Below are 19,643 nucleotides of genomic sequence, written 5' to 3'. Positions count from 1 at the left end.
CCTCCAATAAACAAAAAAAAATAAACATATTCAACTGCATATGTGATATAATTTAACAGGTTATCAAGCTGTGTACAATTTGCACTAATTACGTTTCAATTTTCCTTCCCAGCCAGGGATTTAGGAGCCAGTATTAAAATAAAATATTACATACACACATAAAATATCTTCAACTTCTTTTAAAAATCAGGTTCCTGAATAAGACTGGACCCTATTCTAGGGCGAGAGGTGTCCTACACCCTGCATAGGTCACCAGTTCATCAACAGATAACCACAGAAAGAACAGATAAACCACTCATCTACTACCAGTTTTAGACCACCAGTCCCTCAGTCTGTGGACACTTCCCACAGTGTCCCACAGAGCCACTGCAGGGGGGAAATCATGGAGTGAAACTTAGCTGAGGAGGTAAGATAAACAAGAGCTTGCTGATATTCCATTAAAATCCAACTGAGGTCACTTTTGTTATGTTCATGATATGAATAGTGGGGACAAAGTCTGACCTAGATTCATGTGAATGGACTGATTTTTGAAATTTAAATGGGCATGTCACCAGTGTACATAGGCTGTATACAAAAGACAGACCACCACGTCATTCCCCAATCATGTTTTGAAACCTTGAGCTGAGCATTTTGGCCGCCCAAAATGATCTGAGTAATCTGAAAAAGGTAAAAAAAAAAAAAACAAACTAGGCTTAGCTCTGACTCAGAAAATAGCCAACCGTATTATTATACAGTCTGAACTTATCATTCATAAAGCATACCCCATTTTACTATCACCTTTGACTCTAATGGGGACTGTGATTTACAAAATGATTGAGCAAAACTTGAGAATGGCAAGTAAGACCATGAACCCGCCAGAAAAGTGTACACTGAGGCCACAGATCAAGTTAGCAGCAGGATAACACTCAGCAGGCTAGCTTCTGCACTTTCTGCACTTTTCAGACCCAGAAGCAACATCCATCTTTTTACAGATGGATGTTTTATGCCAGCCAAATTGTCCTACAAAGATACTTGACTCATAACCAGCTAATGGCTCCATCATGTACACAAGCTAGCAGCAAACTGTGCTTGGAGCTAGCATTGCTCACCCTCTGCTAGCAGTGCTAGGTCATAGTGCAGTCAGGTTGAAAAGCAGCCATATTACGCTGCTTCTAACAAAGCTGCAAAGAGAAGTGCAAAAATTGGGGCCTTCAAATTAACATGATAACTGTAAAGATGCTGTAATGCTCCTTATGAGGAAAACTTCACCGTCATTTGATCCAGTGTAATAAATACTGATAATAGCAGTCTTGAGTTCTTATAGGTTAAGATGTGGGCTACATGTAGACATGCTTTGTTTTGAGCAATATTCTAAAAGATTTAGTCTACAGGATAATTTTTTTTTTTTAAACTTATGGTATTTTTTCCTACAAATAAACACCTTTTTACAGCCAGCAAAGAAACTTTATCGTGAATTTATGCTCCAGCCTCTCTCTCTCTATCCTGCTATTTCTGTCCAAAAAGAAAAAAAAAAAATCAGGCTAAGTGTGGAAGCAGCTAATCACTGACTTGTGAAAGACTTGTTCATTCAGCTATGCAAGAAGCTTTTCCAGTCAAAGTGTTTTAATTCAGCTCTGGCTGAGGACAGACCCTTGGCTTCTGGCTGGCTGGCAATGAATATACCACATCCAGCAACCCGAGTTATTTCTTAATGTTTTCTGTTTATTTCCTGTGAGAATGCAGCCTTTTCTAGGCTGCATAGGCATATTCTTTGTCATTTTAAGGGCGCTCTGTCCTAACCTCCTCTCCACTTCTTTTGTCTGTTCAGCCTTGTCTGTGCTGTTCATGGCTTTTGAACACTAAATCCAGTGTCTCACCTCCTCTCTTTACAATTGAAATGCTCCTACATTTTGACCTCTTTCACCTTCTTCAACCAGAGCTCAAAAGTCAATTATTTTCAAGCGTCCTCTTATGTTCAGCTTTATTACTACATCGAGGTCATATGGGGGAGGTTAAGGAAAATGTCATAAACATTCCTCGGCAGGCATTTCAGATTTGCCTGGGCTGATTTTCTGTTTCTGGAAGCACTGCTGTGGATACAGACAGGGCACCTAATCCAGAGCAAAAACACACGTTTCTATTGAAGGCCCTGTGAAGCTGACAAAAGCTGATAATACGGCATCAACACTCCTTCCTTTGGTTTGGGGCTTAAGCATGTTGAAGACTCCTGGGAGCTGAGGCACAAAGCAGCCATGCCTCGGAGACCTTCGCTTAATCCAGTTCTGAAAAACAACAGTAAGTGTGCTCCACCCAGTGTTGATGAAAGGAACTGCAAGTGAAGAGATACACGGCAAGGTGCACTAATCTGTTTTTATATCAACAAAGGGTCACATGTAAGGTCAACTGACCCAGTCTCATCAGTGTTGTATGAGCACCAGAGGCTTTTAAACACGTTACACTCTACTTCTTCAGCCCAAGCAGCAGCTAGCTGACATTTCTCCCTCAGAACCACAAATTTACAGCTGTGGTTAGAAGTTTAAACCCACTCATCATGGGCATGAATGCCACGGTAATTTGGTATTTTAATGCTTTGGTTGAAATGTGGAACGATTGCTCAGCATAGATCTTTTATAACTTTAAAAAGACAAGAACTAGGTGCACAAGTTTGAATTTATTTTGATTTTCTTTAATCCACACAAAGTGAAATTTATACATACAAATTTATAAATACATACACTCACGTAAATCTTTTAATAAGGTTCTACAATGACTGAACTTGAAAAGGCCAGAACTATTAACTTCTTACTACAAATGGTAAATTCTCTTTGCCTCTGTGAAGAGGATCTGACGGCTCTAACTGGATTAATACTGAGAACAGTAGCTTAGGGAGGAACTAAGGAGGAGAATTAGAGATTTAAACAAGTTTAGAGGGTCTGTTTCAGACATTTTTAAACAACTACAGAGTAAGATTATCAGATCAAATAACTGTATGCAAGCAAAAGTTCTATCTGGCCTCAGAATCCGTAGAGGACTAAGGTGAGGCGTTCGAATCTAAGAACACTATCAGCTGTCAAGCATGGTGGTGGCAGTACCATGCTCTGGGTCTGTTTTGCTGCGAGTGGTAGAGGTACATCAAACAAAGGGGATGAAATAATGGAGGCCAACTACCTCCAAATTGGACACACTCTGCTTCTGCTAGCTTTTACTGTTCTTTCAGGTTTGGGGGATCAAGAACCAGAAGGCTTCAGAGGGGCTTTTAATTCATTCAGGGGTCCTAGTGGAACCCTTTCGAGGGTGGTGTTACGCCCCTCTGCAGCGGCAGTGCAAGAGTGTCCAGCTGTTGCTAACTGACCACACCTAGTCAGGTGTGGGTAAAGGCACACCTGAGACAGGCTTTCAGGGAGGCTCACTAGTCTTTGCCTTGGTGTACCAGGTATTTCAGCCCACTTGCTATGTAATTTAAGATAAAACATCTTGGCGTTGACATTCTGGTGTTCGTCTCCATATTTATGTTGTGGCTTTTGAGCCGGGACCTCGTGTGGATTAGAGAAAATCAAAATAAAGTCAAATTTGTGGACCCAAGTCTTCATTTTTAAAATGAGCAAAGATGTATGCTGTACAATTGTTCCACTCTGGAAAAAGAACTGATCACAGAAATTGTTAAAAGCTCTAAATTACTTTCACTCCGATGCCCATGTGGGGTGTATATCAACTTTTGGCCTCAACTGTACATTCTGGGTTAGAGAAATTAATCCAGAAATACGTTAAATCTGCATTCTACCTAAAGGGTGCCAGATGGAGATCTATGGTTGCTAAAAAAACCTCCAGTCCTGTACAAGTTTATGGGAAATTGGCTTTCCAACTTTATCTCTGTAAACATTATTCTGCTGAGCTTCGGGGCTCAGTCATTCGTTTGAAGGAATATTGAATGAAAATAAAGTCTGTTTAGTAAATGTAGGTCATACCATGTTTCATATTCTGTGCTATGAAATCATTCGCTTATTGGCTAATAAGTCATTGTCAATCACAAGTCACAAACCAAAGACTGTACGGTTGCCACGGTGCTACAAATGGGTTACTTTGTAGATAGCTCTTACCACCTTGTGAAACATGGAGTAATCTCTTTACACCATCACCTTAGGCCTCAGTTGCACAGGTCTATAGATGTGTCAGGAACACCATGGGAAGGTCCTGGAAAGATCCCCGTTCTCCACCAGTTAGAGACTGGTTGCTGGCTGTCACTGAAATCTGTTACAAAGAGGATGCTACACCAAAAACCTTGTGACTGCTTTGGTCAATAGCAAATTGAGGCGCTTGATGACCTGTCTGCATATACTCACTAACAAAGAGGGAGAGAAACTTAAAGTACAAAACAGGAAACTTATTTTGACTTCAAAATCAAATTATGCCTTACAGCAGAAACCAGTTTCAAAAGGGGCAACTTTTACTTGGAAGGCAAATGGTCACTATAGACTGTGTACGTAGCACTTTTCAGGTTCACTACCACTTTGCAATTATTTAGTGTTTGCAGACATCTTCCACTCAATCCAGGCGTGACCTTTTCAACCAATTTCTCCCAGCAACCACTCGAAAACTCGCAGAAATCGAGGAATATTCATGTTTTCTTAGCAACTGGTGGTTGCAAACCAGTTCCTAGGCTTGTGTGACTCCGTCACTCACACTTAAATCAAATAGACAAACCCACACACAGACTGGCAGTTTTAAAATGTTTATTAAAAAATAAAATAGAAAAAAAATATTTACATAAAAATGTCAAAAAGAACAAAAAGAAAAAAAGAAAAGCTGGGCAGTGGTTCCCTCTGGCCACTGGTGTCCATTTCGAGGGTCACTGCTCACATGAATCAGCCAGGACACTGAGGGGCTGCCATCTTTCTCTGAACAGCAGCCACCAGTTTAAAATCCCTCATTGTATTGCAATGAAGAGGGGGGGGGTGTTAATATTACATTGCATCTACATGTACATGTGTATGGCAAAATCTCAGCGGTCCAAGTCAAGTATCCAACTCTCCTCGCTTCCTTTTCCGCCTCACTTTTAAAACCATCGGGAGAAGTCAGGACAATGTGGAAGAGCGCAACTGAAGCTTTGACCTAATTGTTTTGACCCTCTGGTGAGGAAAAAGGAACAAAGGAAAGTAGACAGGGTGAGTTGGCTACACCGGACCGCTGAGATGCACAATTCTTTATTCCATAGACTTCCTTGGATACTGCATGTCAGTCTTTGCTGTTAAGATTGCAGGCAACTCTAACAGAGCCAACAGCTTTCGATCCCCAATTTAATTTTTTTTGTCTCAAATCATTGCTGGTTCTGAGCTCTAGAAGCAAAACGCGGCTGTAAGAATCTCAGTTTGAAAGGGTAACGTCATTCCTCTTGTTATCAAATTACTATTGGCCTACAACTGCATGAAAGTCAGTGCTGAATGTTCAATTCTGATTATTACCCTACAGACGGAAAATTATCTATGAAAAAAAAAAAAAAAAAAATGTAATAGGGAATAATAGGGTGAGAGTGTATACGCCAGAAAACATCAAGAACTTCTCACCCTTTCCATTGGTCAATGATTTTGATTTTTCTGGTCAAATTTATTAAGTATGAAAGGAATTTGTAAGCTGGAGGTTATGATTAGCTCGTAATCAGCTCTGCCCTGTGACCTATCGGCCAAAACAGCAAACCTGCTGTGCAGTTCTGACCGACAGATCCGAGCTGCCATGGTTCAACAACAAAAAACAAAACAAAAAAAACCCCAAAACAAAACAGTGCAACAGCAGTGAATGCGTGCAAGTAAGAAAAAGTCAGGAATTGTTGACGGACACTTTGGCCCTTTGCGAAGAGCACCTGCAGAGAGCAAGTCGCTCTGTGGGTGGCGCTCGTTCGTGAACGGTCGGGCGTACGATTACCAAAGAAAAAGAAAAATTCAACTGTGGTGGCGAGTCACGAGTCTTTCTCACACACGTTTCACTATGTCACACACTACACAGACTCAGACCCGACCACTGACATTAACATCCCCCTTGTTCCTTACATTTGACTGACAAGATGCAGAAATACTGGGTCTAAAACACATTATGGCCTTCATACAAACACAAGGGAGTTGTGGCACGGGTGGGGGTCAGGGGATGGGGGCTAGAGTTTACATGTGTTGGCTTGAGAAGTCTGACAGTCAGTAACATCACTCTAGTCCAACAAGCAGTGAGTGTTTTTTTTTTTTTTTTTGGGATACATTTTTTTTTGCTTTTTTTGTCAATGGGAAAAAAATAACCCCAAAAATAAAATACAAGAATTGACACAATAATTAGAAGAATCCACTTGCATAGTAATAACACCGGCATGTGTAGTGTTTCTGGGCGAGTCACAGCCTTCGACAGCGTGTGTATTTGTGTGGCGCGGTGTGCTCGCAGGAAAACGTGGTACACACACACATACACACCCCGAGTAAACACAAAGAAAGGCATTGCAAACAATTAGCGGAAGTACCTGGCAATCGAATACACACAAGATTCCTTAATGGAATCAAAATATAATTCCCTTCACTCAGGGTCCTTGGTTCAGGAAGAAACCCCCCACGCCCCCACCCTCGCTCCCTCCTCCTTTGTCCAGGACCACAAAAAAAGGAGAGAAACCTTATCGCTGAGCATCTAAAGTGTTGGTCTGTGCTAATTTACAGCTGCGGGCGAGAGCTGACCTCAGCCCTGGGATCAGATTTTCCACAGCCACGCCCCCTCTGACACAGCTCAGTGACTTTCTGCCCGCCATTCTTGATCTTCTAATTCAAGTCAGATAAGCTGTTGCCTTCGTGGCCCCCAATGCTCCTACAAAAAATATTAACAACAACAACAACTTTAAAAGAAAAAATGAACACAAAGCCTAAACAAAACAGGCTGAAAATCCTCCGGGCGGAGAGAGATATGGCCAAGACAAAGCTATCAGGCCAGCCTTCTTTTGCCAGCCTTCTCTCCCCAAACGACAAAATGAGACAACGACACATTCCCGTAAGAGACGCAAACAGATACGCGCAGTCACACAATCCTCAGGTGGCCACAAAACTTGAGCCTCTCCCTGTGCTTCAAGGATATCCCAGGGCAGAGTTTCATTCCCTCAACTTCCCCTCAGCATGCCTTAGAAAAACTGGAGCGAGGAACAAAACTTCCATAGGGAATTTTTTTCCCCCTTTTGTTGCCCACCTCGCCCATTTTCAGAAAACATGTGAAGAGAAATGATCAGAAATGCCAAGATGATGCTTTTCTGATACGGCTTCCCTTGAGCAGACCACATTTAAAGAGGAGAGAAGAAGAGGGGGGAGGGGTCATTTCAACCTGGGTCCATCTCAACCTGATGGAGAGATGCGCACACACACGCACACTTTAGAGATGCTGCCTGGGGAAAGGTTTCGTAAACAAAATTTAAAACTCTACAAAAATAAAATAACAGTATAAAAATGCCTTTACATATACACACACACGAAATTAAATAAGCTCTTACTTTAGTTTCAAAAAGAAAAATAACATTATTGCACAAAATGGAGAAAAAAACGTTTGTTTTTAAGTGTATTAACTGTAAAAAGGAAACCGTGGGCAGCTTGGCTGCAAGGGTCGAGATGAGGTCAAGTGAGCTTAGCAATACTGTCAATGCCAAGTTCCAAAAAAGTAAACCGACCTGAACGCAGAGAAGGAAGACAATACTGAAAAAAAATGGAATTAAAGTCATGCAAAAAAAAGAAAAGAAAAAGGGGAGGGAAGGTACAGAGAGGAGGAAGATGCAGAGCTGAGGGCTGCTGTTCCATGTTGAGGAGCCCTCGGAGTAAAAACTGCTGGTCTCTGGTCCTCTTGTCTGCCTGTCCATCCTCCTTCAAGACGAACGAAGAGCCACGGCATGCAGTCGGAGAGGAGACAGAGGAAACGGCGAGGAGAGGTTTCTATCTGCTCAGGCTAACCGGCAGGCTGTCCCTCTTCCTGCGTCGCCAAGTGTTGCGGTGATGCTGCGCGTATCCACGGTTAGCCATAACAGCGTTGTTGACCAGTGGCGGATTGTGGAAGCCCTTCCCGTTGAACTTGGCTCCGTTCTGAAGAGAGATGGAGACGAGAAGAAGACTGAGGGAAAAGGATCAAGGCTGTGATCCCAACAGATTTGTGTGCGGACTTGTCTTTGTGGTTGCTCTGTGTTTAAACATGAGCAAAACCACAACACAGAAATAAATGCACGCTGGAGCTAGAAGGCAGGAACCGATATACAAGCTGCCACTGCTGTGAAGAAGTCTTTGCCCCCTTCTTGGTTTCTTTTGTTTAGCATATTTGTCACATGCACATGATTCAGATCAAATAAATTTTTTTATTAGACAGAAACATAATATTTGGCCCACTCTTCTTTCCAGGATTAAATTCAGACATATTGGAGGGTTTTCCACCATGACTGGCCTGTTTAAGGACACGCTAAAGCATCTCAATCAGACTGAAGTCTGGACTTAGACTAGTCCACTCCAAAACCATTAAAAAAAAAAAAAAAACTGGTTATAACCCCAGTGTGTTTAAGCTTCAGAAGACAAACTGATGGTTGGACATTTTTCTGGATTTTCTAGAGTTCATGGTGCTCAGTTAAAACAAGTCATCCAGGTCCTGAAGCTGTAAAGCAGCTGCAGACCATCACACCATTAGCACCATCATGTTTTGATTGTTGCAATGATGATCTTTTCTATAACATTCCGTGTTAGTTCCACAGCTGATGTTTGATGGGCTCAAACTTTACAAAAAGTTAAACTTTTGTCTCGTCAGTCCACAGAATATTTTCAAAAATGTGGGACAAACGTTTTTGTTTTTTTAGTTGGCAGCGTTTGTTTTTCCTAAGGAACTCTTACTGAGGCAAGTAAGGCCAGCAGTTCTGTATTTGTTGTTCTGGGTTCTTTTGAGACCTCCTAGATGAGTTTTTGAGGCTCTTAGACTATTTTTTGGCACACCAGCCAATTCTGGAAAAGTTCATCAGTGTTTCAAGTTCTCTTCATTTGTCGACAGTTAATTGGCTGGATTCACAAAGCTTTGGAAATGTCTTTGTGACCTTTCCCAAAATAATAGACGGCAACGACTCCACGTTTCATCCTTTGAGTTTCTTTAGTTCACGGCATGATGATATGTTGCCTGTTAAGATCGTTTAGCCTACTTCACTTTGTTACACAGGATATGTTTTAAGTGATATCTTGATTCATCAGGTCGTGCAGTAATCAGACCTGAGTGTGGCTAGTGAAACTAAATTCATTTTTCCACATAATGTTAGGTAGGTTTGGATGGGTTTTTCCCCTTTAATACTCCAGTTATCTGAAACATTTAAGTGTGACAAATATGGGGGAAAAACCCCCAAAACAAAATAAAAAAACAAAACAAACAAACAAACAAACAAAAAAAAAGCGCACAGTATTATTTGTGCTCTTCTTTGATTGAACGTTTCCAAACGATAAAGACTCACAGGATTGGACAGACGAGTCATTTCAATGCTGAAGTAAACTCTTCAGTTTTTACATTTCGCAGTCGGTTTTTTAAAGCACTCACCACTTTTTAAACGTCACCAAAACATATGAAAAGCCAGCTGCAGATTTTGTCATATTCCCTTTTAGATATATTATGCATGTGGTATGGAAAACTAATTTCCATAAATAGATGTCTGGCATTTGTATCAAAACCAAACCTCTTCATGGTGCATGCATTAGGAGGCGTGGCTCCCTCTGGGTAATGCAGCGGCCACATTGACCAATCATTACAATAAACAGCAGCGACCAATGCGGTGCATATGGGTGAAAGCTAGCTTGGTTTAGCATAAAGGCGGGCACAAGAAAATCACCAGTTTTTAAGCACTATCACAGCTGCAGCAATGTCATTAGTTATTGGAACGCAAATAGCAATTGAATTTTTTATGTAACCTGTACAGAATAATGACAGCATAAAATGAGAAATAACAAACGTGACATAGGATGAAGACGCTGAAGAGAGACAAGAAATGAAATGACAGAGTGGAAACCCTGTGTGGGAGACAAGGTTGTCTCAGTAGTGCATTTGAGTGTGGTTGTGGCATCCAGCGCCTACCTTATGTGTGTGGCTGGAGTGGGGACTGGGCGGAGGCTGGGGGCTGGAAGGGGCAGGGGCATGAGCATGGGCTGGGGGGTGCATGTGGAAGAAGGGGGGGAGCCCGGTGTCTATACACACCTGTCTGCCAGGCATGGAGTGCATTGCTAGACCACCGGGCAGTGAGACGCGAGCCTGGGGAAAGAGAGGCAGAATTTAAATTGGAAATCTAGTAGTTTAGTTTTTTTTAATCGAATACTGCAATAAAAATCTGCAAAAACCTGCACATTTTATGTCTTGTTCTCTACCCTACTGATTTAATATGCTTCATTTGTAGTCCAAATTTTAACCACCATATAATCCCATTTTACATGTAAAATTCAGGCTAATTCAGGCAATCACTGCTGCTTGTCGCCACGGCTGCGTGCCTACCTGGGAACCTGGAGGCATGAGCAGATGGTGTCCCCCCATGCCAGGTTTGCCGGTGCTCATGTTGAGGCCTGGAGTTAAAGCTAGGCCGAGTGGTGGGAAAGGCGGGTAAGCTGGCAGGGTTGGTGGAGGGAGGGGACATGGCAACGCTGAATCAGAGTCCTGATGGATCAAAGCAGAGGACATTGTTTAAAAAACAAAAAAAACCAACAGATTTCCATCTGAATACTAGAATAAAATGACAGTAAATTAAGCTGTACTACCACGAGAAGGATAAGAGGCATGTAGTTATGTCATGTGTGTGGCAACATTATCCTTTTATGCTGGATGTCAAGTGCATAATCAGAAGAAACTGTTTGGTATTTTTCAAGAACTACATCAGAAATACAAGCAGCGTGTGCATTGTTACTCGTCCTGCATGGGGTTTCTTACGTTATCAGACCCAGACAGTGAGGACACTGATGAGGCGGACGAGTGCTGCTGGGGGCTGGAGATGGACATGGGAGAGTCCGCGCTGTGGGGTGACACCGAATCCCTTTGCTGCTCATCTGACCCAACACCACCTCCCAGCACACAGTTCTCTTGCTCCGACACAGGCTTTTTGGGAGGCGACACTAAAGAAATAGGATTAGTGGTAAGAATATATATCATGCTTTAAAAAAAAAAAAAAAAAAAAAAAAAGAAAAAAAAAAAAGCTGATGCTTAATGAGACAATTTAATAGCATCAATGGGAAAACTGCATCTATTTTGTTTTGAAACCCAATGATTTGTACCTCTGTTGTCCGGTCGCACCAAATCTCTGCCCCCCCACTTCTTAACGATCCATTCCCTGTAGTCGATCACTTCCTTGGTCAACCTGATTATCCTCCCCAATGTGCTGCAGGGACAAGATAGAAACATTTAAATAAAAAAGCTCTTCTCTTATCTAAGGTGTCAGTATTACTTTTAAATAGCTTTGATTCTAACCTTTCACAGTCTTTGTTGGGATATGACTGTGCAAGCGGGGAGACAGCATGACTCAGGACAATGAAAGCATAATTAAACACCTCCTTGACTTGCATGGCACCGTAGGAACCCCTTCCCACGTCATTACCTACAAGGTGGAGGGGAAACAAGAGAGGAAAATTTAAAAAAAAGACCAATTTAACCGGTTTTAACCAAGTTTTACATTTTCTAAAATTGTTAGTGGCTGTTAGACTACTTGTTACTTAATTGCAAAATGTGCAAAGCATGACTGATCTTAAAATGTATTATTCAACACACAATGGACAGAGTATTGGAGTGAGCTATATAAAAATACATGTGATTAAAAGTGCACTATGCAGCATTTTGTATAATACAAGCTTTAAAAAAAATAAACCGTCAGTGAGTGAAATGCGAAATGGGATATTTGGGCCCTACACTAAATGCCTCAACGCTTTTCTTCAGCTTCCCTGCAGCCCAATAAGCTAACGTTAGCCAAAGGAGAACACTAATCACTAAAGCCAGCAAATATCAGCTCTCAACACAAGACAAAACCGAAAATAGATGGCACTCTCCCCAAAGAGTACACACTAGCTAGCTGCTTTAGTGGGTATTTAGCAAATTGTCTAAATTAGCGAGTAGTATACTGTTAGCCAATGCTAACCAGAAAAAAAAAAAAAAAAAAAAAAAGCCCCTTCTGGCCAAATGCGTAGATGATTCAAGACAAGGACAAACTTGGGATAACATCAGCAGGGTATTTTCTTGACCGACTTTCATTTCATTTGGAGAATATAATTAGACTATAAGCTAGCTCTGTTCTGGCTAATGCTAGCATGCCTTCTAACACAGATATAAGCTAAGCTCCAACACTGTGAGCTATCCAGCTTAGTAACATAAGGCCAGTTAATACACTCCCTGGGCTGATCAGGATAGTGAATTAACATTTTATTTTCAAGCTACTTTATCATCTAACACTGCAAACTACTACCAGAGTAACATAGCATAGCTAAATTAAAGCCAACTGGCTAAGTGTAGCTTTCAATAGCAAAAATATCTTAAAGTATTCAAAAAGTTTTCCAAATGTTTGTATTTTATGTCCGTTTTACATATATACAGCATCTTTAAAAATCATTTTATTGTTTTAAACAAATCATCCAGGTTTAAACCTTTACAGTACCGGTAATTGGTTTAAACATTTAGCTGCTGTGCCAGTCTTAAGACGAAGACCAAATGATACTAAAAATTAAAATCAAACATAGTATGACACACTGATGACCTCTCTTTGGATCATAAATGCCAACCTGAAAATGTAGCTTAAAGTCTTATTTGTTTAGAGACAGATGGTATTTCACACACACCTGGAAGTAGAGGGTCCTCTATGTAGAGCATGGATGGCCTGTATCCATTTGTCATGCCCTTCATAATCTCCTCTTTGGCTATGTATGCGCCTCCATTTTTAATGCGAATCCCTGTTTTCAAGTAGTTGAAATTACGGCCATACAACTCAAAGAACTCGATGAGTAACACTCCCAGGTTCTCACTGGGGTTGGTGGGATCGATACGAGGATGGAGCTGAAGAGAAAGGAAAGAGACTGGATTAGGGTGTATTTGAGACAACTGCTTCACTAATAAAGATTCGATTTTATGTTGTCCTACAACAGCTAATAAACTACTTCTGCTTATGCCACTATAAATACATACATACGCACACGATATTATCAAGCAGCACTACTACAACATAAGCCGCTTCAACTGTTGTGACATGACATCCCTGTACCTGTAGGAAACTGATGACCATGAGGATGAGACTGTAGGAGCTGATGCCCCCGGTGAAGACTTCGTTTAGATCCCTCTGCAGCAGAAACTGCTTCAGCACGAAGATCAGGTAAGGCAGCACTGGATACTTCTGAAAGCAAAATGCAGGGACAGATGTGGAATGAAAATGCCTGATTCAAACTATAGATTAAGTAAGAAAACACCAGAGCGCAGCATCTTAAGAGTAAACGCAGATAAAAACAAATTGACTTGGGCTCCAGCTACATAAATCACTCAGGAGAAAGAGGGTTTCTAATGAGATATATGTAGAACTGTGAGTCAGAAACGAGACTAGACTACATTATAAGTAAAGAGATGAAATGATGCGGCTGACTAGCACGTCAATCATTATCTCATTAAGGGTGTGAATCTTTGTCTAAAGAACAGCGTAATTCATGACTCAGGGACAGGCTGGTGCTTTGATCCAAAGCGACGGTGAACAACTTTGAACGTGACGCAGTTTAATCTTGTAAACTAACTCGATTCAGAAACCACCCAAAAAAAACAAAAAACACTTAGAACACAAGCCCAAATGAATCCAACAAATCAATAAGTCAACTTTAAATAAGAAGTGTCTTATATAATGCTTTTCCTTATATTCATCATAAATATTGTTAAAAATTTGGATGGTCAATTTTTTATTTCCCGTTTTTGTTCTTGGCTTTGTATGATTTGAGTGATCCAAGTGATTTGATTTGAGAATAGCAGATATCCTTATACAGTCACTGCAGGCACACAGAGACGATTACTACTAGGGCTGCATGATTAATCGTTAGGAAAAAAAAAAAATCTCGATCTCGATTCATACTTATGTGCGATCTCATTTCCAAATGACAATGATTTAAAAGAAAAAAAAAAAGAAAAAAGAAAAGAAAAAAAGACGACGACTGTACCGCATTTTTTGTTTTTATGTTTATTTGATGTATTTTGATGTAGGCTAGGCAGCGCCTGTATCACCTACGACAACTGAGGAAGTTCAGGGTCTCTCCAAAGATCCTCAGGATTTTCTATACAGGCGCTGTGGAGAGCATCCTCACACAGAACATGACATCGTGGTTCGGGAACAGCTGTGTGAAGGACCAAAAAGCTCTCCAGAGAGTGATCCGTACAGCAGAACGCTGCTGCAGGATTGCTCTCCCCCCGCTTCAGGACACCTACACCAGGAGATGCCGGACTAGAGCAGCGCAGATACTGAAGGACCCGTCCCATCCTGGCAACAAACTGTTCCAACTTCTGCAATCTGGTAGAAGGTTCCGCATCTTCCGGGCAAGGACAGAGAGACTCAAGAGGAGCTTCTATCCCCAAGCCATCCGTGCCCTAAACACACACACCCGCCCTCTCACATCATCTATAATTGACTGAGACAGGACTCTCTTCCAGACACTCTAAACCAAGGCACAATGCACATTTCAATTCCTTTAACTTTAAATATGCTTATATTGTCTATCCTGTAAAATAGTCAGATGTCTATTCATATTAATGTACAGAATTCACCTGCTTGCTGCTACTACTGCACATTCACCCTGTGTGTGTGTGTGTGTGTATATATATATATATATATATATATATATATATATATATATATATATATAGTTCTTCCTCTACACCCCCACCCCCCCCCCCCAATTTTTGCACATGTCGAGGAGCGTGTCAGGCTACATTTCACTGTGTGTTATACTTGTATAACTATGCATGTGACAAATAAAGAACCTTGATTTATTGTTTTTATGTTCAGTCTCAACTGTTACGAAGTTGATGTGCAGTTAATAAGTGCAATAAATATTTATACTGGAAAAGAGAATCGTGAGAAAATCGTGATCTCAATTCTAAGCCAAAAAAAAAAAAAAAAAAAAAAAAAAAAATCGTGATTCTCATTTTATGCAAAATCGTGCAGCCCTAATTACTACTGAAAGTAATGTTTTATTAGCAAGTCAACGAAGCTAAATACAGAAACTTTCAGTCGTTCAATGTACGAATTGTTACAACCCCGACTTCCAACTGTCAAGCTGCCAACTGGGCCAAACTTTCTAAAAAGCTATCAATATGAGCTGCGTGTGATAATCCAGAGGGACCTGTTTTTTGATTTTCCAATTGAAAAGGCAGCACAAGCTCCTGGCAGAATGTGTGTATCTGTGCCAGTGGAGCAGCAGAGCGCTGTCAACTTTTCAAATATCCTTTTAAGGAGTAAGAACAAGACTGCGGGATGCACTGAGGCACCTGGCCACTAGGGGTGCAACGATACACAAAATTCACGGTTCGGTTCGATATTTTTTCGATACAAAAAAAACAAAAAAAAAAAAAACGTTCATGCCTTTTTAATTTGTCATTTATTAAATTTTCACGGCACATTCTGCACCACATCTCTGTGCGTTCATCATTTGTTTGAAGCCAGCTCACCTCCTGCAACTACTTTTCCGAGAATACGCTTTTGTGGTTCGGACTCCTGACATTTCTTTGGGGGTGGAGGAACATCACAGTAATTGCTTAAAGGAGCTTCTTCGACATCTTTAAGAGTTCTAAACAAATGTCTGTCCTCCTCCTGAAAATCTTATGTACGCAAGCACGCGTTGCAACTTCTTATCTTGTGCGTGTTTTTTATTTTGACAGCGAATGCGCACCTGCGGACCACTTATGTGCAGCCCTGGTTATTTAGCTCGTCATATTGCAGCCACAGAAATTCTTTTGTCCATGAAACCATAAAGCTGCACTTTCTTTTTGCCTTATAGTCTGATTTGTCATAACTTTTCCGTTTTGTGGTAAGCTTTTCTTTGGATGTCACTTCTTCACCCTGACCTGTCTTATTTGGCTCAGCAGAACTAAAATATATATCCTGCTACTTTTACACATGCACTCACATAACAGTCAGCGATTCTCTGCGCGATCAACCTCTCACATGTTTAAGCTGCGGGAGATTTCACTTGTCATGTTTGCATAGTAAGCTAACGATTAATAAGACGATGTCAGAGGAATTGGTGCGCAAATTATCGTCACTCACCAATCAGTGCTGTCGCTCTCTATACACAGTTCGCGCGATTGCAAAGTGAAAGCAAAAAACAAGCGCAAATTCAAACGCGATTTCAATATGTCACATATTGACAGTGGCTCACCGATGCCAATGACATAATTACCCAGCTACATTTCTGAAAGAATGCAAAAGCATTGACATATTTTTCCTTCCTACGATAGGCCGACGGGCAGGGCAGAGATAGATTTTGGTAGCGCGACAGAAAAAAAATCGCTAGCCCCGGGACGTCGGGCTAGCGATATTGCAAGCCCTCAGATCCACTGAGCGCTCAACACAGACAGCATCGTCAGAAGGAAAGTTGATAAAATAAATGAAAAATTTTGTATTGTTCGATACATATGCGTACCAAACCGAAAGCACTGTATCGAACGGTTCAATATCGATACGAGTATCGTTGCACCCCTACTGGCCACCATGTGAAAATCAACTCTGAGGTGACCTTTCAATGACAAGACTGCACCGAGTCTGTCACACCCACATGTTCACAACATCAGCTCTCTGGGTTGGTGTAGTTTGTGGTTGTCAACAGCAGGCTTTCTCGCTGTGACGTGCATTCCCAGCGATCGCCGTTCCAACATGCAACCACGGCAGCAAACAAAAGCCCCAACAAAATCTGATAGCTCGCGGCAGCAGCGGCACCTGGAATTCCTTTCCCGCATTAGTTCCTAAAACTGTGACTAAAGTGGGCATGGATCAAACTCGAGCAGGAATTTCTGTGCGAAACTCACCTCTGCTGTGCAGATTTAGCAACAAGAGCTTCAGCAGGACACAGACTCTGACAGAGTTAAATGGGGGCTTGACGGAGCGATGTTGCTGGTTCTGTTCCAGCTTCACTTTGGACATGAGATGAGCCGGTACAAGATTGGAGTGAAGTAAAGAGTAATGGTTTAAACTGCTGGGTAAGCTATATTCAAAGAGGGAATTTCCAATTTCCACCTCACTGCAAGACAGCAATTATGTGACTCCTCCAGTGTTTTTTTTTTTAATTCAAATATGAAAACATGACCTTTTCCTGCTCTCTTCCTCCATCTGAGTGTATTCCTTCTACTGTGCACTGTTGCCTTCTGGTCTAAGTCAACAAAGAAAGCAGTACCAGAACTACACATAGCCATGAAGTTTGACTTTAGACAACAAATTATAGGAAATAACTAAGTCCCCCCCTCTGTGCCTGGTACGATTTAACACATTGCTCATAAGTAAGCAGCAGCAATGCAAGTCCCCATGTTAAAAACAGCAAATAATATGCCTTGCTGTGAGCTAATTCATTTAGCTAACAACTTGTCAGTCCATCACTACACCAAACATGGCCACTCCTAGCTCCATAAAGCCAGCGCCCACAACCAGGCAGCAGACTGGTGAAGTGTGTGAGTGGGGTAGTTATTTGTGCTACTGCAAAAATAGGAGAAACATCCACAGCCAGCGAAGCCCTGTGAGAGTGCTTTAAGATGGAGGGGTGATCATCAAAGAAAGGTCAAACAGTTTCCAGTGACTTTCATGTGTTTTTGCTTCAGAATCCCAGCTCTGTCCGCAAATCACAAATGCATCTTCAACCAAAGCCGTTGATCTAATTTGCAGTTTTAGGGACAGTGATCTGGTTTAAACCAAAATGGCATGGGTTCTAACTTCCAGCTCTCCGTCAAATTTGATGAAAAACGGCTTAGTTTTGTGTGTAATCTTTCTGACACACAAACATATATGAAGTAATACCCCGTCTGTATCGCCAACCATGTAAAATCTCCAGCGCTGAAGGCACCTCTCACCTTCATGTAGCCTTTAATGAAGCTTGCAGCCTTGACTCCAGTCTCTACGTTAAAACTGATGTCCACCTTGACGTCAGTCCTCTGGTCGGTCAGCTTGATGATTGGCACCTGAAAGATGAAGTGAAATGGCTCAACAAACACTACAGTCATCTCTGTTGCTTGTGGGGCTCGCACACAAGAATTTCACTCGCATGTGCTGTGCCAGTGTACCTGCACATGTGATGTGACAATAAAAGTGATTTGATTTGATCTTTCTGTAAAAACATGCTCACTGTGTCCTGGAACACAAAGGGGGGGAAAAAGGAACAACTGTCCCAAATGACAAGCTTTTAGAAATAAAAGCTAATCCAAAAATGAAAACTCAGCCATTAACTACTTATTATCATGTCAGTCAAGAAGGCACTGAAGCCTGTGGTCGCTTGCCTGGTTGTGTGCACAGCCCACACGACGACTGTGCGGGCCACTGAGTTGCTGTTTTCAAATGTATCCCTGCAGGATAGGAGCTATAAACACCTCCGAAGTAGGTGCACACATTAGCCCGAGCTGCAGAGTGATGGCTTTGACACAATGAAGGGAAGTTGCTGTGGAACCGAAATGAGTCGATAAGTAAAGTATGACTGACCTCGGCTGAACAGATGACGGCAAGTTTTCATTTTGGGTGAACAAGAGCAGACAAAGTACGCACTTCAGCATTCGCATCATAGTGGTTTCCAAAAAACAGCAGACTATTAATCAATAAAGAAATTGACAGAAAGTCCACCACAACTCAGGAAATGTGTCACCTGTGAGGCAAACAGATGGACGACACTGACGGTGTCTCACAGGTTAAAGTGGACATTAAAGGGAATAAGTCAAAGCTTTATACTTCTGGGCACTGGAAGTGCACAAGAGCTTTTTGGTGGCAAATTTTGTTTGCCTGGATTTCTTCCAGCTCTCCTCTTGATTTCTCTTTACTGGAGCTACAAGCATTTATTAGTTAGTGTGAAGAACTATCATTTTATCATTAGGCCAAAGCAATCAATTACTATTTTATACACAGGGTGGAAATTTATCATGTAGTTCCTTACTGAGAAATAAGCAGTTTTTAATTTTGACATTTATGTTAATTTTCTGAATTGTCTTTATTAATCCGTCTGTTTCTGTAGAAACATTTCACAAGTTTCTTTTGTAGAAAATACTGAGCTATAAAGATACAGATGTCATGTAGAGCCCAGCTGATACAGCAGGTGATTTAACAATGTGACGTATTTGACAACTGATTTTTTTTGAGGCCCACAAAACAGATTTCCATCAAGTTTATTATGAGTTTCATTTATGTTTTCCATTTTCTTCAAATACTCTTTTATGCTACTCTGGACTCTGTTGCTAACCAGGAAATTGCAGATATCGTGTCAACAAACCATGCTTTTCATTTAGCAGCCACTGTGAATGGCAATACAGTAGGGCTGCTCGATTATGGCAAAAATGATAATCACGATTATTTTCACTGAAATTGAGATCACGATTATTTGACAATATTTATTTAACCCTTTAAGACCTACTATAGAACCAAGTCCACCAGAGCTTATATTATTTTTTATATTATTTCAAGTTGCTATACATCAATTCAA

At 41.2% G+C, this 19,643-nt stretch overlaps 1 protein-coding gene across 2 annotated transcripts in view; it reads right to left on the bottom strand.

Annotated features, from left to right (window-relative positions):
- Nucleotides 1–5,462: 5,462 nt before the first annotated feature.
- Nucleotides 5,463–19,643, bottom strand: part of tent4a (terminal nucleotidyltransferase 4A) — a 24,273-nt gene continuing 10,092 nt past the window's right edge. The window contains exons 5-13 of one of the 2 annotated variants that reach the window (XM_026156965.1): nucleotides 18,034–18,141; nucleotides 13,211–13,339; nucleotides 12,792–13,005; nucleotides 11,437–11,563; nucleotides 11,244–11,347; nucleotides 10,903–11,084; nucleotides 10,474–10,632; nucleotides 10,063–10,236; nucleotides 5,463–8,057 (exon numbers count right to left, since the gene is read on the bottom strand). In XM_026156965.1, coding sequence (XP_026012750.1) covers nucleotides 7,911–8,057; nucleotides 10,063–10,236; nucleotides 10,474–10,632; nucleotides 10,903–11,084; nucleotides 11,244–11,347; nucleotides 11,437–11,563; nucleotides 12,792–13,005; nucleotides 13,211–13,339; nucleotides 18,034–18,141 — 1,344 coding nt within the window. In that variant the 3' untranslated portion in view covers nucleotides 5,463–7,910. The remainder of the gene's footprint in view (nucleotides 8,058–10,062; nucleotides 10,237–10,473; nucleotides 10,633–10,902; nucleotides 11,085–11,243; nucleotides 11,348–11,436; nucleotides 11,564–12,791; nucleotides 13,006–13,210; nucleotides 13,340–18,033; nucleotides 18,142–19,643) is intronic. The other variant, XM_026156966.1, reaches the window with a different exon arrangement.

The sequence above is a fragment of the Astatotilapia calliptera genome, chromosome 22, assembly GCF_900246225.1.
Source record: "Astatotilapia calliptera chromosome 22, fAstCal1.2, whole genome shotgun sequence".
NCBI lineage: Eukaryota > Metazoa > Chordata > Actinopteri > Cichliformes > Cichlidae > Astatotilapia > Astatotilapia calliptera.
This window is presented reverse-complemented; position numbering and strand designations above follow the sequence as displayed.